Raw genomic sequence first — 26,420 nt, forward strand, 5'->3', positions numbered from 1 at the left:
TACACATTTTCTTTCTCATTGGTGGGAGTGAGTTGCTGAGGTCTTCTACCACAAATATGTGGTTTTATTTCCATTGTTTGTTTTGAGAGTTGATAGTAGTTGTTTAATATATTTTGGTGCCCATTTGTTTGTTAAGTATACATTGCTGAGTTTTTATGTCTTCCTGCTATATGGTTCATTTAATCATTAGATACTGTCCATCACTGTCTCTTTTTAACTTTTTTTTTGCTGGAATTCTGTTTATTTCTGATATAATTACTATTCCCCCCACCTACCTTTGCATCCCATTCACTTGTTGGATTGTTTGCCAATGGTTTATTTTGAGTCTGCTATCTTTGGAACTCACAATTTTACCTGCTAAAGAAAGCAGAAAGCTAAATTCCGTTTTCTATTTCATCCATATACTCTTTGTATTATATTTGATGAGTTTATTTCATTTATATTTTCAGTAATTTTTTTCTATTTCAACTTTTTTTTTATTTTATACAATGTTTATATCATTTTTCAATTCAGCACAATGTAACAATGTATACATTTTCATCTTGGTTATAGTCCCCATACAATTTCCACCCCCCTTGTTTTGATCAGTAATTATTTATGTATGGAAGGTTGCAGCTGCTACTTTGGTTCTATATATTTCGTTGGCCCATTTTTATGGAAAGGAACATCTCTTTGGCTTAGATATAAAAGCTTATTTGAATAAATTTTGGTAGGGTGGCCTAGTTTTTGCTTGTCTGAAAAGGCCTTATTTTACCCTCATATCTGAAGGAGAGCCTTGCAAGATACAGTTTATTGATCACATCAATCCATTGCTCCTTGCCCACAGTGCTTCTTCAAAGAAGTCAGATTTAAGCTTGCTAGGGGTTCCTTTGCAGGTTATCTACTTGCTCTTCAATGCAACTTCATTATTAATTCCTTGTTTTGTACTATTAGAAGTTTTACTTCAATGTGCCTTGGTGTATATCTCATTTTTATTTTTAGTTTTAGTTTTGTGGTTCTGTATATTTAGTTCCTTTTCCAGTTTTGGGAATTTTTTCTCCATTGCTTTCAAAAATAATTTTTCTCTTTTTATTTCTATCTCTCTTCCCATTCTGGGATAACCATTATTCTTTTATTACCTTTCGTCATGTCAGATTGTTCTCTAAGTGTTTCTTAAATAATTTATACCGCTTTTCTACCTTGCTTCTTTATGTAGTAACACATTTAATTTCACTGATTCACTCTTCAATTTCAATCAGTTTGGTTTATTGTACTTCCATAGCTTTCTAAAGTAATTTTCAACTCTATTAATCTTTTTAGTTCTTGCAATTCCATTTTTTTATAATACGATTTTTAGTCTTATGTTTGTTTATTTTGTTTATCAGGACAAATTCATCTGTTTTGCTGAATTTTCTTATATATTATATCTTTGATCCATTTTTCCGTATTTTCTTCTTATGGTAAATTTCAATTCTGTATATGATGGGAAAAAAAAACAGCTCATTCATGTCTTTTTTACTGTGTTATTGAGATTTGTTCTCTTTCTGTGATATAGTATTCACCTGAAGACTTTTGGGCCATTTTCTTCAACTCCTCATTCATTTTAGGGGGGCATGCTGCTGTGAGTAACACTACCACTGGGAATGATTCTGCCCCCCTACGTTGGTCTAGGAACTAGGGATTATTGTTGATCAATGAGCCTTGGTACCTTGGCTGGGTGATATTTCTGTTGACTGGGTCTTTGTTCTGGGATCCTTACTGACAGGACTGGGGGATGTTGGTGCTTACTAACACTTTGGTTCTTGAATAGGTGCTTGTGCCGCATGTTGTATGCTGGGACTGGGTACAGGGTCCTTACTAGCAGGAATAGGGCTCACCAATGCCCAATGCGGAATTGGGATTTTGAATGAGTACTTGTACAGCATCCCACACACTGTTCCCAGAATCTACAGCTCTTATTATTGGGACTGGGATTTTCTGGTGACCAGCAGGGCCTTGGGGCTTTGATGTTATGGATGAGAGAATGTGCCAGGATAAATTATTAGAATTTATAATAATCTATCATTTGTGGGGCTCCCTGGTGGCACAAGGGATTAAGCACAGCACTATGAAGCTACACTCAGCCACTGCATCATGAGTTCAATCCCCAGCCAGGGAGGTGACCCACATGGTACTGCAGACCTCTTCTGTCTCACCCACTGCTCCCCTAAGCAGTGTATTTCAGTAGATCTCCTTGTTCTACTCCCCTCTCTGTCTCTGGTGAATTCTCTCAACCCCCATATCTCTAGTCTGCACCCCAGTTCTTGTATATATAAATAAATGAATATTTTTAAAAAAATCTATCATTTGTGATTTTCCTCAAGCACATGTTTGTATTACCTTTTGCTAGGTTGTTGGCATCAGTGTTTTACTTTAAAATAGTACTTTTCTATTTGTCTGTGCATATGTAGTAGCACAGTTATTAACCTTTATTTCCTGGATAAATATAGAACCACAGAAAAATGAATTAGTACTGGTGAAAGTAAAAAGAAAATTAAAATGTCTAAGAAAATGACTTCCAAACTATATAATATAAAGTTTAGATAATATGTAGATTGTTAAATTGAGCAGTGACTCTAACCTGATGTGAACAATTATTATATACAATATAGAAACAAGAAAATAAATGTATTAAAATGTTTAATAAAATGACCTAGCAATTTAAAAAAAATACATGCCATGAAGAGGAATATGGAGAAATTATATGCCATGGTGAGGATCAGCAAAGCCTTATTTGATAGTAATTAAGCTGCCCAGAATACAGTAAAATTTATTTTCTTGAATCAAGTGTGACTGATGTCACTGCATGCATGAATGATATTCTAAAGTAAGAATTTATTTTGTAAAGTCACTAATTTTATAGAAAATGATAGTACAACCCCTTTACCACTTCTTTAGTAAACTGAACTAACTGTTTTAGCAATTCAATTTTTTTAAAAAGTTATGCTTTTTTAAAAGCAATTAAATTTTGGACTGGGGAGCCCTGTCCAAAACAATTAACCCACCACACTGAATATAAGATGCCAGATTAGGCAAAAAGCATTAGATTCTGATTATTACCTCACAATTTCCTAGAGAGAGAAAGATTAGAACCTGCATGAACAACTGGAGTATATCCCCACTCTGTGCATGACTGGCCACATCCCAACCCAAAACAAGCACTGTTGCTGCTCCTCTCAACACTACTTCATAGACTATTCCTTAAATATCTCCTCCTAACTCCCTCTATGAGCCAAGGAAATTGTCCTTTTTGGCACTGGTTCCCTCATACATGAGTCTCTTATTATCTCCCTATAGAGCATTGATGCCACTCTTTTGGGCCTGTGCCTGTAGCAAATTCTTGAATTGTTATAATATCATTATTTTAGAACCCCCTTCTGTGTGTTGAAGCAACTTTAACAATAGAATAATTTGGTACCAGGGACTTGGGGGACAGGAAAGGAGACACTTGAAACAGATATGGATGAGAGACCCATGGAAATTTTAACAACAGCAGCCTTTATTTTGATTTTGATTTTGATTTTGCCCCTGACTTGCCTGATGCCTTCTTTCCCTTTCATATGGGCCCCCACTAGTAGGTGCCTTAGACTTGTGACAAACTTTTAGACCTCAGAAGTCCTGCTTTGGGCTAACCCTGTTTGACTGGGCATCTACCCATGAGAGAATGGATAACATTAGGTGTTTTGTATGAAAACTTTATCTATTCTTCCCTTTCTCATATCTGTATTGTAGATTAATTGTATCAAAGTTCATTTCCATTAAAGGTCCTACGTATCAGAGTATGTTTTGTTTGATGTGGCAGATGGCAGAACCTATTTAGAGCAGTTAGTTTTGGGGGTTCTGGAATGCCCCTCCCCCTGCTGGTAACACTTTAAAGCTATGAAAAGAAATGGAGGAATCTTACATGTATATTATTATATGAAAAAATAAAGTCTAATTGCTGCATACTGTGTGATTCCATGTTTATGACATCCTCAAATTGACAATATTATAGATACAAGAGTGTAAAAAGAATCAGTGATTGACAAGGAATCAGAAAAAGAGCAAGGTATGAATTAGTGTCACCCAGGTTTTTTTAAGACAGCAAAATTATTTTATATGACACTGTAATGGTGATTACAGGACACCATGCATTTGTATAAACCTAAGAACCATACAACACAAAGAATAAGCATTGATGCTGCAACATAATGTAAAATTTTCTATTAAACTTGTCCCTAGTTTGGCAGACAGAAAAATAGGTCATATTTAAAGGTTCCATCTAATATGCAGAAATTTTCTAACTAAAGGTAAAATCCAGTCTTTTTAGATAAGATTTAACAGTGAGCACCTAGCCCTCGTAACTCCACGCAACATTCTTCAAAAAGGAAGAGACTAAATCTAGGATTGCTTTACTCTAGAATCAAAATATCTTTAGTTCAGGACAATTAGAAAATTTAGAACCAAATTCCCTTCCTATTAAGACTAACTACATTTTTAGTGTCCATGACTTTCTAGCTCTATAAATTAAATTCAGGCTTGAGTTCAGCAGAAAAGCTTTAACAGATCAAAATTTAGTGTACTCTTCCTAGGTTTGAATCCTTGCTCTGATTATCTAATAAACTCCTTTTTTAATTAATTTATTTATTTATATAAGCACTGGTACAGTCAGAAGCACGGGAGGTGAGAGAAACCACTAGAGCCAGAATGGGGAGCAGAACAGGCAGACCAGCAAAGTACACTGCTGAGGGGAACAGCATGTGCCGCAGGAGAGGTCTGCGGGCCATGCGGGACCGTCACTGGTGGCCAGGGATCAAACCGGTGCTGCAGAGGCTGCGGGCAGCTTCACAGCCCAGTGCTCAACCTCTGCGCCACTGGGGAGGCCCTGATTATCTAATAAACTATTTATCAAACTATCTTTGAGACTATTTTTCAGTTAACAATGTAAATTATGAATTTTAGTTAATAGTAATGTCTCTGTATCCTTTTGTCAGTTTTAGGAAATGTGCCACACACACAAGATGTTAATAACAGAAACACGATGTTAATAACATCGTTAATACATGTAAGCACACATATGTGTGTACTTTCAGTATAAGTTTTATATAGGCCTAGATTTGCTAAAAATAAAAATCTACTTTAAAAAACAAGTGGAATGATCTGACAGTGATGGAGGCTTAGAGTACAAAATTTTGGACGGAGGCCTCACAAGACCAAAAATTAGAAGGGGGGTGAAAATCATTCACAAAGTTATTAGCCCCGCTATACAAATGTAAAGCTACCTTAGGGATCCCTGAGGCATGAACTGCTATAGAAAATATCTGTATGTGTGGACAATATGGACAACAGATAGGGATATAGAGATTGAGAGACATTATAGAGACTCACCAGTCCTTTCATATTAATTCAGTCACACCCTAAGAGTGACTAATTTAATAACAGAAAACAATTCCACAAAGTAATGAACTTTCCCCATGAGAATAACACAAAGAATCAGAACAATTTCCTCACTAGCAAAATGCAGCTCTCAAATCTTGACTACCCACCTGTGTCTGTGTAAACATTTCTTTCACAAACCTTTTCTTTTCAAAAGTGTCAGCAGCTCTCCTGCTCTCTCTTTTTCCTCATAAAGTTTTATTTTAAAATGTAACCTCCACCTGCCTATGTCTGTGTAGCCAAACCTCTTGTATTCTGGGTAAACTTGTGCATGCCTCTGAAAGGGAGACTCTCTCGAAACTAGTCTCATAGGTAACCCAAGGACCCCTCTCAGGAAACCCAACTTATCAAAATTACATCATTAGTGTATATTACATTACACTTGTTGGTCTACCAAATTTACAGTTTCATAGGATCAACATAAGTTGTAGATGCGGTCAGAATGTGAGCATTATTTGGGAGAAAGAATGGATAAAAAGAATTACTTTATTTATTTAGGATAACGGCACTTCTGAAAACACTGTACAAAATAAAAGTTTTCTCATGGCATGGACAACGTCTTGTTTTAAAATCATTAATGTTGTTTATTAAAAGTTATTTCCTCCTTATAAAACTTCTGTGGCCTCAAGAACATTATATATTTTTTGCCTTTATTTTACTAAAGGTATTAAACTCAAATGTTGCTTGTTTTCCATCCATTTTGCCCCACTACTTAGGATACTAAAAAACAATTAGTAGGTCTCTGGACATTGTTCAGTCTTGTCATATTATCTATGTCCAAGATGAAAAAAAGGACAAATCCTGAATGACAAAATTCAAAATGAGAATAGGAATACAAAAGTAGAAGCATGAGCAAGAATATTATGAGTCATTCAGACTTCAGTGCCTGAGAACAGATGCATGCCCAAGTGTGGGCAATACAGAACTTTGAAATTCATCAGGAATCTTCAGCAACACTCTATACCTCAAGAACAGATGCACATACCAGATGAAGTCATCAGGGAGCTTCATCAACCCTCTGGTAAACACCTCTGATATCAGGGTAAGCCACCAGCAACTCAGGAGCAGATGCATACACCAATTTGGGCTGAGCAGAGCCTCACCCTTCACCACTGGCCCACAGATACCTTTAGGAAGTGCAGCCACACCGAATCTCAGCTACCAGTTCATGGGAGCAGAATCACACCCCAGTCAGTGCTCTGCAGATCCATTCCCTTCATAAGGGACATTCAGCAACCTCTAGTAAGCACCCTTGATCGCAGAATGAGCCAGCAGCATTTGGGAGCAGATACATACCATTGGGGTACCCAGGGGTTCACCTTTCAACACAAACTCCAGTCACCTTTGAGAGTGCAGCAACCCAGTCATCAACCACCAACACACTGGGAGGAAACACATGCCCCAGTCAAATCATGCCAGGCCTCACATTTCATCATGGAATTTCAGCAACACTCAGCCCTCCCAGCCTCTGGAACCAGGGCTGGAGCCACTGCAACCATACAGGGCAAATTTCCACTGACTGGACCTCTCAACCTAGTATTCTCCTAGCCCTAACAGCCATGAGAACCAGGCCTGGAAGTGCTTCGGGGTGATGCAAGCACCACCCCAGTTCTTACAAGGTCCAAATAGCTAAGTACACTACCAAGAAAATGCTCAGTTGGGGAGAAGGACACACATATCAGAAACCCCAATTCCATCAGAGCAAAACCAAAGAATACAATGAAAGGCAAATACAAATGACCAACAAGACTCAGGGGAACTATAATCTACAGAAAGAAACGAAGAGGCCTCCCTGGTGACACAGTGGTTAAAGACACAGTACTATTAAACTATTACAACATGAGCTCAATCCCTGGGAGCTAATCCAGGGAGATAACCCACATGTTGCAGCAGATCTTACCTGTCTTGCCCTCTGCTCCCCTGAGCAGTGTATTTCAGTAGATCTGCCTGTTCTGCTCCCCACTCTGTCTGGTAAATCCTCTCTCACCCCCCACACGTCTGGCCTATACCCCAGTTCTTGCATACATAAATAAATAAATCTTTGAAAAAAGATTCAACAACAATTTATGATTAAAACCCTTGAAAAATGGGGGATAAATGGTACAGAACTTAACATAATAAAAGCCATATAAGAAAAACATAGCTAGTAATGTTCTCAATAGTGAAAAATGGAAAACCTTTCTACTACATTCTGATACAAGATAAGGCTTTCTAATCTCACCATTGTTATTCAACATAGTATTAGAAACATGGAAAATACCAATATTGTATGAATGAACTATGAAAACAATGATCAAGTTCAGCAACATGGCAGTATAAAAATTAATGAGTTGCCTTCCTATGTAAAAAAAAAAAATGAATTAGATGAAATTAAGAAAGACATTCAATTTATAATCATATTCAAAGTAATTAAATACCTGGGACTAAACCTTAAAAAAAAAGTAGATGAAGGACCTATACAAGGAAAACTAAAAAACATTGTTAAAAGAAAAAGAAGAAGAAACAAAGAAATAGAAAGATATTCACTGCTCATGGATAGGAAGAATCAAAATTAACAAAAAAGCCATCCATTCCAAATTAACATATAGATTTCATGCACTCCCAATAAAAGATTCCAATGCCAAAAAAAAAAAAAGAAAAAAAATTCCAGTGCCATTCTTCAAAGAAATACAACAAAGATTACTGAAATTGATATTGTACCCCACACACACAAAAGCCAAAGCTCTCCTGACTAATAGTGGGAAGAATGGAGGTATTACACATCTATATTTAAAGCCACAATAATTCAGACAAAACGATACTGGAACAAAAACAAACATACAGATCATTGAAATAGAATTGAGACCTCAAAAATTACACCACACATGTATGGACAACCAATCTAGGACAAATGCGCAAAGTATACTCACTGGAAAAAGGGAAAGCCTCTTCAACAAATTGTGCTGGGAAAATTAGCTGCCACATGAAAAATAATGAAACTGGACCACTTTCTCACACCAATCTCAAAAATCACATCAAAATGGATAAAAGATTTGGCTATACACCAAAGCTCTCCCAAAAAAAAAAAAAAAAAGAAGAAGAAGAAGGGAATGGAGGCATCACACTCCCAGACTTCAAACTATACTGCAAAGCCATAATCATCAAAACTGCATGGTATTGAAAAAAGAAAAACACAAGGACCAATGGAACTGAACAGAAAATCCAGAAATAAACCCATAGATTTATGGTCAACTAATCTTTGACAAAGGAGCAAAGACTATGCATTGGAGCAAAGAAAGTTTGTTCAATAAATGGTGCTGGGAAAACTGGGTCACTACATGCAAAAGAATGAAGCTTGACTACTACCTAACACCATGCACAAAAACCAACTCAAAATGGATTAAAGAACTAGACATAAGACCTGAAACCATAAAATACATAGAAGAAAATATAGGTGAAACACTACATGACATGCACCTCAAAGACATCTTTACAGATGTATCGCCCAAAGCAGTGATAGTGAAGGCATAGATAAACAGCTGGGACTACATCAAATAGAAGAGCTTCTACACAGCAAAAGAGACAATAACCAAAACAAAGAGAAACCACACCGACTGGGAGAACATTTTTGCACCCAACACTAACAATAAAGGACTGATCACAAAAATCTACAAAGAGCTGATGAGACTCAACAAAAACAAAGAAAATAATCCAGTCAAAAAATGGGCAGAAGAGCTAAAAAGAAACTTCTCCAAAGAGGAAAAGTAAATAACCAACAGACATATGAAAAAATGTTCAACATCACTTATAATCAGGGAAATGTAAATCAAAAAATACAAGGGGATACCATCTTACACCAGTGAGAATGGCACATATTAAAAAAAGCTAGCAACAACAAATGTTGGCGAGGTTGTGGAGAAAAAGGAACTCTCCTGCACTGTTGGTGGGAGTGTAAACTGGTCTAACCGCTATGGAGAGCTGTATGGAGATTTCTTGACCTACTAAAGATAGAGCTTCTATATGATCCAGCAATTCCACTCCTAAGTATTTACCCAAATGACACAGAAACATTAATTCCAAAGGGCACCTGCACCCCTATGTTTTTAGCAGCACTATTTACAATAGCTAAGCTATGGAAACAACCCAAATGCCCAAAAATAGATGACTGGATCAAAAAGATGTGGTACATATACACAATGGAATATTACTCAGCAATCAAAAAAGATAAACACATGCAGTTTGCAGCAACATGGATGGAGCTACAAAGGATCATACTCAGAAAAATAAGTCAGAAAGAAAAAGGAAAATACTGGATGGTCTCACTCGTAGCAGGAATTTAGAAAACCTAAATAAGGGACCAAGAAAAAGACTAATTAATACAAAGTAAAAATCAAAATCAACAAGCAACTATAAACCAGAGACACACTACAGGGGAAGAAGGGGAGAGAGGGGAGAAGAAGGACTAGGGTCAAAATAAGGGAGGTGCAATTGTATTGGGAATATAACCAAAATGAAAATGCATACATTGTGCAAAAATGAAAAATGATGTAAGATTTATATAAAATATTAATAAAAAAATAAACTCAACTCTAAAAAAAAATTTTGGCTATACAACTTAAAACCATAAAATACTTAGAAGAAAGCATAGGCAAAACACTTCATAGCATAAACTTTGGAAACATCTGTGTAGGCTCATCTCCAATAACAAGAAAAACAAAGGAGAAAATAAACAACTAGAATTATGTCAAACTAAAAAGAGTCTGTTCAACAAAAGACAGTAACCAAAATAAAGAGACATCCTGCTTAATGGGAAAAAATATTTGCACACCATACATCTGACAACATATGATATCAACGATCTGGAAAGATCTCATAAAACTCAACAAAAAGAAAAAACCAACAACAACAAAAAAACCCTCTACAACAAAAAAGAAAACAATAAAAATAATGGGTGGAATAACTAAATAGGCACTGTATGAAGAAGACATTCAGATAGATGGTCAACAAGCATATTAAAATAGGCACATCATCACTTGTTATCAGGAAAATGCAAATCAAAACCACAATGAGAACCATCTACTAATCACCCATATTAAGTAAACACACGTGCTGTCAAGGATGTGGAGAAAAAACACTCTTACACTGTTGGTGCAAATATACACAGATCCAGGACCTATGGAAAGAAGGATGGAGATTCCTCAAAAGTCTTAAACTGGAACTACCACATGATTCAGATGATTTCACTTTTAGAGGGAATGTAGAGATAATGAAAACAAACTTTATTTTTTTAAAGATTTATTTATACAAGAACCAGGGTACAGGCCATATGTGCGGGAGGGTGAGAGGATTCACCAGAGACAGAGTGGGGAACAGAACAGGCAGACTGACTGAAATACACTGCTGAGTGGAACAGTGGGGAGACAGGAGAGGTCTGCTGCACCATGTGGTTAGCTCCCTGGCTGGCCAGGAATGGAAAGGGTGCTGCAGAGGCTGCAGACAGCCTCACAGCGCTGTGCTCAACCCACTTGCCTCCTGGGAGGCAAGTGTTAAATTCTAGAGAGCAAATCGCAGTACATAAGACACGGTAATTTTAGCAAAACCACCATTGTGAACAACAAACAAAAATCTAGAATTGTGGATAATGGAGAAACACATAAATAGACAGAATCACTAGGGAAATCCATCATGAAAGAGCAAAGATAAGCAAATGGCAAGGAAAATAAGAGAAAAAGAAAAAAAATAAAAATTAAATCCCTGATAATAAACTGTATATAACAATAATCACCCTACATGTTAATAGCATGAACTTTTCAATTAAAAGTTACAGAATATAAAATGGGTCAAAATGTTTTGGTCATCTATACCTTGGTTACAAGAAATATATTTAAACCAAACTACATAAACAAACAAAAATTAAACAATTGGAGCAAAATTTTGCAATTAAACAATGCACAAAGAAATGTAGAAACTGCTACTTTCATATCATATAAACTAGATTTTCTGCTTAAAAAGATGATGACTTGAGCCTCCCTGGTGTTGCGGGCAGTTGAGTACAGAGCTGTGAAGCTGTCCACAGCCTCTGCCATGCCAGTTTGAGCCCTGCTGGCCACAGGGATACCCACATGGCATGGCAGACCTCTCCTGTCTCGCCTGCTGCTCCCCTCTGCAGTGTATTTCAGTCAGTCTGCCTGTTCTGTTTGTCTGTCTCAGGTGAATCCTCTCACCCTCCTACACATCTGTCCTGTACCCTGGTTCTTGTATAAAAATAAATAAATCTTAAAAAAAAAGATGATGACTTTTGGGGACAAAGATGGACAGTATATTATGAACAGGGGAACAAAACATCAAAAATATGTAGCAATTATTGAGTAAATGTCTTATATTAAACATTGTATCAGATGGATTTAATAGACATTGATAGATATTTCCATCCCAAAGGAACTGAATACATTTTCTTCTCAAGTGCACAAGGAACACTTTCATGATGGATCAGAGTCAGGGACACAACACATGTCTCAGAAAACATGAAAATAGAGTTTATATCAAGCATCTTCACAGAATCCAATGGTATAAAGCAAGAAATTAACCACAAAAAGAATCTTAGAATAAACAAAAATGTGGAGAATAAAATGCTTCTGAATAACAACTATATTAATGAGAAATCAAAGGCAAAATCAAAAAATACCTGGAGACTAATGAAAATAAAGAGACAACTTATCAGACCCTTTGGAATACTCAAACAGCAGTGCTATGAGGGATTTCATAGCAATAATGGCCCATATATTAAAAAATAAATGAAAATCTCAAACAGTATAACTCTGAAGCTGACATAACTAGAAAAATAAGAGCTCACATATCTAAAAAAGGGGGAAGGAAGGAAAGAATAATAATTAAAATAGAACTTAACAAAATTGAAAACAAAATGATAGTGCAAATTGTAAGTGAACTAAGGGATAATTCTTTTTTTAAATCAACTGTTGCCTTTTTATTTCTTAATTATAGACTTTTGATAATCTTTTTTACAAAATATCAATTTTGTATTTTTTGCTTTTTTTTATTTTTTTACATCATTGTTCATTTTTAAACAATATTTGCTTCCTCCCCCCCTCAGGTGTAGTCTCCATAGAGTTTCCTTCACCACTGCACCCATACACCATTGCCAGAGCCCCCTGTGCTCCTTACTCCCTCCTATGATCCCTCTTCCTCCTCCTCCCCTGCAAGTATGCCCTTAGCTATGCTGTTGATGAAAAGAAGAGGTATTTGTTTAAGAAAAAGACAAAAACTTATTTTTTTTCATTTTACAGGTTCTTTTGATATATAGTACAGGATTAATTTTGCAATAAACACTAGAAAATCTGAGATGATGAATAAAGCTGTTATTCATCCTTGATAATTACTCTAAAAAAATTTTTATCTCCTTCCAAAGTCTGTTATATAGGATGGCATCTGAAACCACATAAGATCACCACTCTCCTCCTTTAGATACTGATTTTCACTCTATGAAAAAAAAAAAGAACAAACTTTTGTTCTTACATTAAATTTTTGATTTTTAAAATTTTGATATTTGTATTTTTTTATATGGGCCTATGTTTGATTATTTTTTTCCTTTTGTCTCTTTTCCAGGTGCATGTGTGTTTAGGGTGGAAAACATCTTAGCTAATTCAATGTGGGTAGAATTGTATCAGGCAGTGGTGAAAAGAATATAACCTACTAATGAACAGAGAGTAAGTTCTGTATTTTTATATATATGAGTAAAATTGAAATTTCATAAGATATTCCTCATGACTTAAATGAAAAAGCTAATGGAACTCTGTGTCCATATGTTGTATGCCTGCATGTCTATCTTTTCTCAGGTGAGTTCCCATAGAATTTTCACCACCAATTCAATTTTTTTCCTTCTGACTTATTTCACTGAGCATAATCCCTTCAAGCACCATCCATGTTGCTGTGAATGTCATGAGTTTATCTTTTTTGATTGCTAAATAGTATTTCATCGTGTATATATACCATATCTTCTTGATCCAGTCATCTCTTTTTTGAGCATATTGGTTGATTCCAAGTCTTACCTATTGTAAATAGTGCTTCAATAAACATAGGGGTGCAGGTTATCCTTTAGAATTAAAGTTTTTGCATCCTTTGGGTAGATTCCCTAGGAGTGGAATTGCTGGATCATATGGTAGCTCCCTTTTTAATAGACTGAGGAACCTCCCTATAACTTTCCATAGTAGTTGGACCAGTTTGCATTCTCACCAGCAGTGTAGGAGAGTTCCTTTTACACTACATCCTTGTCAACATTTGTAGTTGCTAGATTTTTTTAAATATGTGCCATTCTTACTGGTGAAGATGTGTATCTCATTGTGGTTTTAATTTGCATTTCCCTTATTATGAGGGATATTGAACATTTTTTCCTATGTTTGTTGGCCATTTGCATTTCCTCTTTGGAGAAGTGTCTTTTAAGTTCTTCTGCCCATTTTTTGACTGGATTGTATACTTTGTTTTTGTTGAGTTATGTGAGTTGTTTGTTGATCTTTGTGATCAATCCCTTATCAGTTATATGGAGTGCAAAAAAGTCCTCCTATTCAGTGGGGTGTCTCTTTTGCTATATAGAAACTCTTTATTTTGATGTAGCCCCAGCTGTTTATCTTTTCCTTTACTTTCTTTGCTTTAGGTATTGTGTCTTTAAAGATGTTACTGAGATATATGTCATGCAGCGTTTGCCTATATTTTCTTCTAAATATTTTATGGTTTCAGGTCTTATGTCTATATATTTTATCCATTTTTGGTTGGTTTTCGTGCATGGTGTGAGGTAATAATCTCGCTTCATTCTTTTGCACGTAGCAGTCCAGTTTTTCCCAGTACCATTTACTAAACAAGCTGTCTTTGTTCCATTGCATATTTTTTGCTCCTTTGTCAAATATTGGTTGTCCATATATGTGCAGCTTTATTTCTGGACTTTCCACTTGGTTCTATTGGTCTGTGTGTCTGTTTTTGCCCAGAACCATGTAGTTTTAGTTATTATGGCTTTATAGTATAGTGTGAAGACCAGGATTGTGACACCTCCATTCCCCTTCTTTTTAGTCAAGAGAGCTTTGGCTATTCTGGGTTTTTGGTGGCTCCATATGAATTTCATCAATATTTCTTATATTTCTTTGAAGAATGTTATTGAAATTTTTATTGGAATATCATTGGGTCTGTAAAGTGCTTTTGGTAGGATGGTCATTTGGAGAATCAAATTTTTCCTGTGCATGATCAGGGGATCTTTCCATTTCTTTGTGTCTTGTATTTCTTTTAAAAATGATTTATAGTTGCTTATTGATTTTGATTTTTTCTTTATTATAATTAGTCTTTTCCCTGGTCCCTTATTTAGGTTTTCTAAATTCCTGCTATGAGTGAGATCACCTATATTTTTCTTTTTCCTTCTGGTTTACTTCACTGAGCATGATCCGTTCCAGGTCCATCCATGTTGCTGCAAATTGCATGAGCAACCATAAACCAGAGACACAATAATGGGGGTAGGGGGTGGAGGGGAGAGGTGGGATTTAGGGCCAAAATAAGGGGGGTGGGTATTGTACAGGGAATATAACCAAAATGAAAATGCATACATTGTGCAAAAATGAAAAATGATGTAAGAATTATATAAAACAAAATAAAATGTAAAAAAATAAAATAAAATAAATTTATAATTTTCTTTGCATAGGTCCTTCACCTCTTTTGTTAGGTTTATTCCCGAGAATATGATTTTCATTGTTTCATTTATCAAAGGGATTTTTTTTATTATTATTTCTTCTTCTTCAGATTGATTGTTTTCATATAGAAAAGCTACTGATTTCTGTGCATTGATTTTGTATTCTGGTACTTTACAAAATTAGTTGATTATTTTGATTAGTTTTTCTGTGGAATTTATTGGGCCCTCTATGTATATTATCATATCATCTGCAAATAATGATAGTTTTACTTCTTTCCCTATTTGGATTCCTTGTATGTCTTTTTCTTGTCTTATTGTTCTGGGTAGGACTTACAGTATTACATTGAAAAGAAATGATGAGAGTGGACATGCTTGTCTTGTTCCAGATATTAAGGGAAAAGCTTTCCTTTTTAAACCATTGAGACTGATATTGGCTATAGGCTTGTCATATATGATATTGGCTACGGACTTGGCATGGCCTTTATTATGTTAAGGTATATTCCTCCTATCACGAGAATTTCAAGGGCTTTTATCATAAATGGATGTTGAACTTTGTTGACTGCTTTCTCAGCATCTATTGATAAGATCATATGGTTTTTATTTTTCTTTTTGTTGATATGATGGATTACATTAATTGATTTTCAGATGTTGAACCATCCTTGCGGCCCTGAAATAAATTCTAGTCGGTCATGGTAAATTACCTTTTTGTTGGATTTTATTGGCTAGGATTTTATTGAGGATTTTTACAACAATGTTCATTAGTGAGATTGTCCTGTGGTTTTCTTTTTCCTGTGTTGTCCTTGCTTGGTTTCGGTATTAGTGTAATGTTGGCTTTCTAAAACATATTTGTTAGTATCACTACTTTTTCAATTTTTTGAAAAAGTTTGCATAAGATAGCTCATTTCTGAATGTTTGGTAGAATTCATTTGTAAAGCCATCTGGTCTTGGGCTTTTGTTTTGGGGGAGGGTTTTGATTACTGGTTCAATTTAGCAGCTTGTAATTGGTCTGTTAAGGTGCTCTATTTCTTCTTTATCTATCTTTAGATGATTATATCATTCCAGGAACTTGTCCATCTCTTCTAGATTGTTGAACTTGTTTGCATATATCTGTTCATAGTAATCTCTAATTATTGTTTTGATTTCTGCTGGGTCTATTGTAATGTCTCCTGTTTCACTTATGTTCCTGTTTATTTCTGTTTTCTCCTGTTTTTCTTCATGAGCTTGGTTGGAGTTTTGTCTATTTTGTTTATTTTTTTTTTGAAAAACCAAATTTTGGTTTCATTGATCTTTTGAATTATTTTCTTAACTTCTATTTCATTTATTTTGCTTTGATTTGCATTATTTCCTTTCTTCTACTGGCTTTTCAGGGTTTTTTGTTGTTGTTCTTTTTCTAGTTCTTTAAGAAGGGAGATTAGGTTGTTTCTTTGAGTTCTTTCTTGTTTCTTTATTTGAACCTGGACTGCTATATATTTTCCTCTTGTAACTGCTTTTGCTGTGTCCCATATATTCTGTAGAACAGTTTCCTCATTAGGGCCTCCCCTGGTGGCTCAGGTGGCTCAGGTGGTTGAGCGCCTCACTGAGAAGCTGTTCACAGCCTCTGCAGCACCAATTCTATCCCAGCCAGCTGGGAGGGTCCCACATGGCACAGCAGACCTCTCCTGTAGTGCCCACTGCTCCCCTCAGCAGTATATTTCATCAGTCTGCCTGTTCTGCTCCCTGCTCTGTCTCTGGTGAATCTTCTCACCCTCCCGCACATCTGGCCTGTACCCAGGTTCTTGTATAAATAAATAAATAAAATCTTAAAAAAGAAAAGAACTGTATCCTCATTATTATTCACCTCAAGGTGTTTTTGATTTCCTCTTTCATCTCCTCATTGAGCCAATGGTCTGCCAGTAGTGCGGTTTCAATCTCCACGAGGTAGAAGGGTTCCTTGCTTTCTTTTCATGGTTTATTTCTAGTTTGGTGCCTTTATGGTCAGAGAAGATATTTGTTATGATTTTGATCTTAGTGTATCTGTTGAGGTTTGTTTTGTGTCCCAGTATGTGATCTGTGTGCTCTAGAGAAAAATGTGTGCTCTGATTTTTAATGGGTGCAGTGTTCTATAGATGTCTGTTAAGCCCATGAGTTCTTGGTCTTTATTTAAGGCTCTACTGTCCTTGTTTATTTTTTGTCTCATTGATCTATCCATTGGGGAGATAGGTGTATTGAAGTCTATGTATGTTCTATAATGTCTGTTTTCTGGGATGATAAGAAATGTCTTAAATATTTCGGTGCTCTGTCATTTAGTGAGTATCAGTTGATGAGTGTTATGTCTTCTTGATGTATTGTCTCCTTCATCATAATACAGTGACTGTCTATGTCTATTTAAACATTTTTTAGTTTGAAGTCTATTTATCTGGTATAAGTTGAGCTGTTCTTGCCTTCTTTTTTGGCCCTGTTGCTTGTAGCATTGTTATCCATCATTTTATTTTCAGTCTATTTTTAACATTGGTAGTTAAGTGTTCCCAAAGGCAGCAGAAGGTTGGGCTCTGTTTTTTTTGTTTTTTTTTTTTGTTTTTAATTCAGCATGCTACTCTGTGTTTATTGATGTTAAGTCTATTTACATTTAGAGTTAATATTGACATGTTGATGTCTGTACTTGATATTTTGTTTATGTTTTGTGTGTGTGAATTTATTCCTTGCCTTGTTCTGTTCTTATTCATTCCTTTTTTGGTTTTGGTGTTAGGACCTCTTGTAGTATTTTTTTGGAGTGGTGGTCTTGCCATAATGAATTCCTGCAGATTCTGTTTGTCTGAGAAGGTTCTTATTTTTTGTTCATGGAGGAAAGAGAGCTTTGTAGAGTACAGTATTCTTGGTTGGCATTTGTTGTCTTAACATTTGTTAAATGTGTCACTCCATTCTCTTCTTGCCTGTAGTGTATTTTCGGAGAAGTCTAATGCCAGCTTGACTGATTTTCCTTTATAGGTTATCTTTTCCTTCCCCATTGTCAGCTTCATTATTTTTTCCTTGTCTTGAACTCTTGAAAGCTTTACTATTATGTGTCTTTCATAGTTTTCCTTTTGTTGAGGTAATTCGGTATTCTTTTCTCTTCTTGTATGTCTATTTTCACCCCCTTTATCATGTTTTGGAAGTTCTCTTTGATTACCTCCTTAAATAGATTTTCTGTTCCTTGGTCTCCCTCTTGACCCTCTGGGATTCCTATAACTATTATGTTTCCTTCCCTCATGGTGTGAGATAGCTCTCAAAGTGTGTTTCTTCATTCTTTTTCCTTTGTATTTTTCTTTCATTTTCTTTCTTGGTTCTTTTTTATTTCTGTATCTTTGAGAGTACTGATTCATTCTTCCAATCAGCAATTCTCTTTTCATTCATTTTCCCCAAGTTCTATAGTTCCTCCTTTTATTTTTAATCTCCTGTGTTTCTTTCATTTCCTTCTTTAAGGACGCAATTTCATTCTTCAGTTTATTAATATTTTTTCTCATATCATTCTTTTCCTTTTCATCTTCATTGTGTTTTTTTTTTTTTTTAAATCATGATGATTTTAAATTCTCTGGCAGACAGTGGAGTTGTTGTTGAGTTGCCATTGTTATCATTGTTGTCATTGTTATTGAGTTCCGGTAGTTGAATTATATTTGTTGTGTGTCCTTCCCCTGTATGCTTGCTTGGTTATTTGCATTTATCCTTCTCCCTGTTATTTGTTTCCTAATTTGCTCTGTGTTGGGACACTGTGCCACAAGTGCTGGCAGACATCTCTTTGGGGTGCTCCTTCTGGGATGTCAGAAACTAGTGGCCATTTTGAGTCCAGCACTGTTATGCCAAAATTCCACTAAGGCAGTGGTACTCTGGATATGTTGATGGGCACTGTCCCTGATGATCTCCACCTCCATGTTTACTTAGCTCCAGAGGGGAATCTTGAGGACCCTGTCCTGCAATTCCCTGACTTGCAACAATGGCACCAGGGGTGTCCTTTCTTTCTTTTCCTTTTTTTTTTTTAAAGATTTTTATTTATACAAGAACTGGGGTACAGGTCAGAGGCCCAGGGGGGTGAGAGAATTCACCAGAGACAGAGCAGGGACAGAACAGGCCTACAGACCAAAGACACTGCTGATGGGAGCAGTGAGCAAGGCAGGAGAGGTCTGCCACACCATGTGGGAATCTCTCTGGCGGGCCAGGAATCGAACTCACACTGCAGAGGCTGCAGACAGCTTCATGGTGCTGTGTTCAACCTGCTGTGCCACAGGGGAGGCCTGGAGGTGTGCTTTCTTGGTCCTGCATTTCATCTTGGTAGCAGATCCCCCTCTAGGCTCCAAATCATGCACCAGGACAGAGCTTAGTTTGCATACATTTTTCAGCTCACCTCCAGAACTTACTTTCTCAGTTCCAAAGAGATTTCATGGGTCCCTGACTTGTAACACTCAGTCTTGCCACAACGACAACAGGGGTGTGCTTTTCTGGTGCCCACAATTCACCTTGGCTGTGGATCCCCTTCTCAGCTCTGAATTGTGAATGGGGAAAGGCCTGGCTCATGAACACTTTTTAGCTCACATCTGTCTGCACAACCTGCCCTCTTCAGTTTCACAGAGGTTTCATGGAGTCCCCAACCTGTAACTCCCTATATTGCAACCATGATGCCCAGGGGTGTGCTTTCCTGGCATCTACAGTTTATCTCGGTGGTGGATTCCCCTAAGAGCTCCAAATCATGCATGGGTTAAGGGCTTGACTTGCGTGCACTTTTCATCTCACCATCTGCAGAATTTGCTCTCTCTCAGTTCCACAAAGATTTTGTTGGTTTTCCAACCTGTAACTCTCTGTCTTGCAACAGTGGTGTCCAGTGGTGTCCAGGGTGCACTTTCATGGCTCCCTCAGTTCACCTGAGTGGTGGATCCCCCTTTCAGCTCCAAATCACAGATAGGTATAGGGCATGGCTTTCTTGCACTTTTCAGCTGAACTCCATTGTGGAACTCACTTTTTCTTAGTTCCACAGAATTTTTGTGGGCTCTCCGACTTGTAACTCCCTGTCTTACAAAAATGGTGCTGGGGGTTTGCATTCCCTTGTCTAATTTTCTGACCACTGGTGGATATAGAAATTTTTATAGATGTTACCTATAAAAGTTATTTTATATTTATTATGTATTATGAATATGTATATTCATAATATATGTATTATGTATATATATATATATATATATATAAAATGGTAACTCGAACAAGTATTTCTCAGAAGTGTGGTCTAAAATAATCTGTGATTAACGAAAATTATTTTGAAATTTAATGATATGGTTTGAAATATGGAAATTTTATCTATGAGAAGCAATTATTTCACTCTAAGCTGGTGTCATCTGTGCTGGGTACATGCTGCAGAGAAGAGGGCACTTGAGATGAACAACTTAATGCTTTAAAATGGAAGAAAGTGGGAATTGGGAAATTTAAAGTTTTTGTGGGATTGAAATAATAAGTTAAGCTTTGGCCAAGGGAAAAATACAAAGGCAGTAGAATATAAATTTTACAAAGTCAAATCATAAGTAAATGAAAAATAAATAAATAAGACAGTACAAATTATTAATGAAATGAGAAGTTGTATCCTTAACAAAATATACAAATTACTAGCAAGATACACTGAAAAATTAAAGTTTAAATCTCAAATAAATAGGTACAAAAATAAAAGATATTACTATGGACATTAACATTTTAGCAAATTCAATACCCTAGATAATATGGACAAATTGTTGGAATTATACAATCATCCAATACAGACTAGGAAAGAAACATAAATCCTGAACAAACCAATCACAAACAAGGAAATTGAAAAAGAAATCAAAACTTTCCCCCAAAAAAATATTAAAATCCAGGACCAGATGACTTCACAAATTACTTCTATCAAACTTTCAAAGATGAACTAATAACGATACTACTCAAACTTTTCCCAAAATTTGTGAGAGAAGGAAAATTACCAAACACATTTTTGAGGCCAACCTTACTCTACCAAACACGCACACACCAAGAAAAATAACTATGGCATAGTTCCCCTAATGAACACAGATGCAAAAGCCCTCAATAAAATCCTTCCAAATTGAATCCAACAATTCATTAAAAAAATTATGCACCATGACAAAATGGGGTTCATACTGGGTGCACAAGAATTGTTCAACATCCAAAAATCAATCAATACACTCTAAATATCAATGAAAAGAAAGATTAAAAACCATATGAATATATCAATAGATGCCAAGAAATCATTTGATGAAATTGTTTTATAATATTTAACATCCAGTTATGAGGAAAACCACTGAAACTCGGGGTTATGTATATGAAAAGAATGTGCAAAAAGAGGAAGACATTAAGAAAACAATTCTATTTATAATCAAATAAAAAAAAAAATATGTAGAAGTAAACTACCAAAGGAGGTAAAAGAACTCTGTAAACAAAACTATAAGGGCCTCACTGGTGGCACAGCAGGTTGAGCACAGTGCTGTGAAGCTGTCAGCAGCCTCTCCACAGGTTCAATTCCCTGCCAGCCGGGAAACACATGGCATGGCAAATTTCTTCTGTCTCGCCTGCTGCTACCCTCAGCAGTGTGCTTCAGTCCTTCTACCTGTTCTCCTCCCCACTCTGTGTCTGGTGAATCCTCTCACCCTCCTGCACCTCTGTCCTGTACCCCAGATCTTGTAGAAATAAATAAAATCTTAAAAAAAAAACTATAAGACATTGTTAAAAAAAATAGAAGACACAAATAAATAGAAAAATATCCCTTGATCATGGATTGGAAGCATTAACATCAAAATGGCCATTCTATGCAAAAACATATAGATTTAATGCAACCATATTAAAATTATCAATGATCAAGGGACCAGGAAAATGAGTAACTATAAGAAAGTGAAAATCAAAATCGACAAAAAACTATGAACCAGAGACACTTTTTGGGGGGTGGGGTCTGGGAGGGGAGGGATTGGGGTCAGAATGGGGGGTTTGCAATTGTATGGAGGAATATAAAATTAAAATTTATTATTTAAAAAATAAATAAATAAAAATAAACCTTACTCTTCTAAATTTAAAAAAAATTATAAAATATTAAAAAATATTATAGAATATTATAAACTGATGAAAAGGATGAGATATAAATATTTATAAACATTATAAATACGCAGCGGTTGAGTGCTCGGTTGCGAAGCTGCCCGCAGCCTCTGCAATACAGATCCCATCCCCAGCTGCTCCCGGCCACTGGAGGAGGGTCCCACATGGCCTCTCCTGCCACCCGCTGTTCCTCTCAGCAGTGTACTTCGGTCCTTCTGCCTGCTCTGCTCCCGGCTCTGGCTCCGGTGAATTCTCTCACCCTTCCCACACTTCTGACTGTACCCAGTGCTTGTATAAATAAATAAATAAATAAATAAATAAATAAATAGATAAATAAATAAATAAATCTTTAAAATAAATAAATAAGAATGACATTAGCAAATGTTGGTGAGGTTGCTGTGAAAAAGGAGCTCTCAACCACTGTTGGTAGTAAAGCAAGCTGGTATAGGCCCTGTGCAAAAGGATTTAGAAATGTCTCAAGAAAACAAAAATGGAAATTGCATTTGACCCAGCAATACCACTATTCAATATCTATTCAAATAATATGAAAAATTTAACATGAAAAGATCTATCTGTACTAATGTACATAGCAGCACTGTTTACAATTGCCAAATCATGGAATCAATCCAAGTGCCTTTCAACAGATAAATGGATATAGAAACTGTGCATATAGAAACTCTTCAATGGAATATTACACAGCTGGAAAGAAAGATGAAATGATGGCTTTTGTAACAAAATACATGTACCTGAAGATGAATATATTGAGTGAAATCAGTCAAAAAATGAACGACAGATTTGGGAAAGCTTCACTCATACAAACAATAGAAGAAATAAAAACATGAACTTAACAAAAAAGATATTGGTTACCGGAGGAAATACAGAAAGGGTACAAGTTTGGTAGAGGGAAGTAGTTCGGGGGTGGTTAATGGCATGTTTGGTAGCAGTTAAAAATAATATTTTTTAAAATGTAGACTATTTTTCTATTTTTCTTTAAAAATTCTAAGTGCTTAAGAAATTTTTCTCAAGTCACCAACTTAAACTTATTAAACATGATAGAAAAAGAAAATAAGATCAAATTACAATAAAGGTACCTAGCAATTTATCATCCTATTAGCTTAAAAGTAGCTTTTACTTTAAGGAAGGGAACAAATGAAGAAAATTAATTGCTAAAAATTCTCAGTTATTGAATGGCACATATAAAAATCTAGCAACAACAAATGTTGGAGAGGATATGGCAAAAAAGGAACTCCCCTACACTGCTGGTGGGTATGTGATCTGATCCAACCACTATGGAAAACTGTGTGGAGTTTCCTCAGACTACTAAAAATGGAGCTCCACATGAGCCAGCAATTCCTCTCCTAAGTATCTACCCAAAGGACACAAAAACATTAATTCAGAAGGACAACTGCACCCCTATGTTGATTACAGCACTATTTACAATAGGTAAGAGATGGAAACAACCCAAATGCCCCAAATAGATGACTGGATCAGGAAGATGTGGTATATATACACAATGGAATATTACTCAGCATTCAAAAAAAAAAAAAACTCATGCCATTCACAGGAAAATGGATGGAGCTGGACGGGATCATGCTCTGTGAAATAAGCCAGAAAGAAAAACAAAATGCTGGATAGTCTCACTGATAATAGGAATGTAGAGGATCCAAATAAGTGATCAGGAAAAAAGCAGTTATTATAATAAAGTGAAAATTAAAATTAACAAGCAACTATAAATCAGACACATGCTACAGGGGGTGGGGGGAGAAGGGAGCAGGATCTTAATGGGAAGAGTGCAAGGGACATGGTGAGAGTACATGGGTGAATTGGTGGTTTGAATTTCGTGGGGACTGTAACTGAGATGACAAAGCATACATTGTAAAAAAAAAAAAAAGAAGAACAATGTAAAAAATATATAAAAAATAAATAAAATTGTTAATAAAAATTTTCTCAATTATTAAATGAAAGGTGCTGGGAAGACACACACAGACACTCAGATCTCACCAGAAAAGTTATTTGACAATGAACTTAATCTAGTATCTACTCATGTTGATTCTCTATGAATTACACCTAAAATCTAATTCATGGAAAAAAATGTTCCATAATAAATGACTATGGGGGGGGGGCTCCCTGGTGGTGCAAAGGGTTAAGATGTAATCTATGAAGCTATCCACAGCCACTGCAGCACGAGTTTGATCCCTGCCAGGGAGGTGATCTACATGGCACAGCAGACCTCTCCTGACTTGCCTGCTGCTGCCCACAGCAGTGCATTTCAGTCAATCTGCCTGTTCTGTTCTCCACTCTGTCTCTGTTGAATCCTCCCCCACCCCATAGCTCTGGCCTGTACCCCAGTTCTTGAATGAATACATAATTAAAAATAAATTTAAAAACCCAGCTGAATTAAAAAAGAATAAAATAAACAAATTACTGTGGGGAAGTACAATATAATTTACAAAATCTTAGCTAAAGAAAAGAGCACAGTTAAATGCTGAAACTAGACTATTGGATTTCCTGTGAAAAATGCATCACAAAAATAGTACAAGATTAACTGTATACCATTAAAATAACTTTTAATTGAGAAAAGTCTTCAGTAAAGAGTTAATATGATATGATTAGACTATAAGCAACAATTCTACCAAATGTATCAAGAATTATACTTGCTGCAAGACTCTCCCTCAAATATGTACAACAATCCAAAGCAAGTATGTCATAAACTTTACTCAATCTAACCAGTTCTGCATTATCAAGGTTTCCCTTTCTTTACATAGTCCATGTCTTAAAACATTATAAATACCCTCATTGACTTCCACCTTCTGAAAAACTACCAAGGCTCCGTCTAGCAGTTTCTCCTTTTCTGAAATAAGTCAATTAAAATTAGGTTTTCTTAATCAGCAGGCATTAGCACTGATATTTTGGTGGTATAAACAATCAACAAGTAAAATAAGACTTTAACTTATTTTATTTTATTATTATTTTAATTCAGATTACATGTTATAAATCTGCTTATGAGAGAATGATGAAAAATTTAGATTGATATATTTATCAAATAAAGAGGCCCATATTCAGTAAAAATAAGCTGAGCCAAAATACACCTTTTTTGTGGTAAATATGGATACTAATTCTTACATTAGTTACTATGAGCCAGTATAAAATATTTCACTTTCAGGAATTAAAAGGTTGGAAACAAGGGAGTGATTTCATCCCAAATGGTGAAGTAAGGCTAATTGTGAACACAATTGTAAAACCACGTTGGTTTACTTAAGCCTCCTTACAATCAGAAAGTCCACAACTTAAAAGAACTTTTACTTACAAATCTAAACTACAGCATAAATGTTTACAAAAAGAAAATAAAGGGTAAATACTTGATTTCACTGAATCCACATGATTTTGAGCCTTCTAATAAATTCATTATTTCAATAAATATTTAAGATATTTCAAACTGTGTATGAAAAAATGTACTTTTTTAAGTTTGAGGGATGTAAAAGATTGTATTAATGCTACTGAGGATATTTATAGGTAAATTATTAATTCTTAAATAATTCCTTAAACATTTCAGATTATATTTTCAAATATAAAAGTATTTTGAGTACTCATTAATATGAATAAGATATATGGAAAGGACATTAATAAATATATTTGCAGTACTTTCTGGAAGTTATACTATTCTATTTTTATTAATAAAAGGGGAAACAAACCTCATAGGTTGCTGGACCAGGTGTTATCTCTTTGGACTCTTTGAAACGTTTTGATGTTTTAACAAATAAGGGTATAGAACAAGTTTTCCATAAAATGGGGTTGTATGTTGCAGGCCCTGAGAGAAAATAAATGCAAAACAATAAAGTATATTTTAAAGTTATTGATACTAAGTACATGAACATTATTCTAAGATTCATGTTCTTAATCTATAAACAGTATCAAACTATCTTGAACCCATTTATTTTGAATGCTTAAAATTATTCAGTTGAGAGCTCTAAAATATGATAACTGTAAAATAGTTACATCTGTTTATCTAATGGAATACAGCAGTAATTCCCCAAAATGTAAAATGGTAACTTCTCAAGGTATATATTTGTCATAGTAAAAATACTCAGTTCTATTATTTCATAAATATTCACTCTTATTTTAAGCAATGAGGTAGTGCTTAAGGTCCTTTTGGAAATATGCATTTGAAGAAGCAGAATGGTGGTTTAATAGCATTCTGGTTTTTAAACAGGATAGAAACTAGGAGCAAAGATGGAGTTTATATGAAACAATTGGC

The 26,420-nt window shown here is 35.5% G+C and overlaps 1 protein-coding gene across 2 annotated transcripts in view; it reads right to left on the reverse strand.

The window, feature by feature from the left end:
- STPG2 (sperm tail PG-rich repeat containing 2) overlaps positions 1–26,420 on the reverse strand; it is a 422,672-nt gene that overhangs the window by 113,455 nt on the left and 282,797 nt on the right. For both annotated transcript variants that reach the window (XM_054688086.1, XM_054688085.1), the window contains exon 12: positions 25,858–25,973. In XM_054688086.1, coding sequence (XP_054544061.1) covers positions 25,858–25,973 — 116 coding nt within the window. The remainder of the gene's footprint in view (positions 1–25,857; positions 25,974–26,420) is intronic.

The sequence above is a fragment of the Talpa occidentalis genome, unplaced genomic scaffold (assembly GCF_014898055.3).
Source record: "Talpa occidentalis isolate TD23 unplaced genomic scaffold, MPIMG_talOcc4v2.1 talOcc4.6, whole genome shotgun sequence".
In the NCBI taxonomy this organism is placed as follows: domain Eukaryota; kingdom Metazoa; phylum Chordata; class Mammalia; order Eulipotyphla; family Talpidae; genus Talpa; species Talpa occidentalis.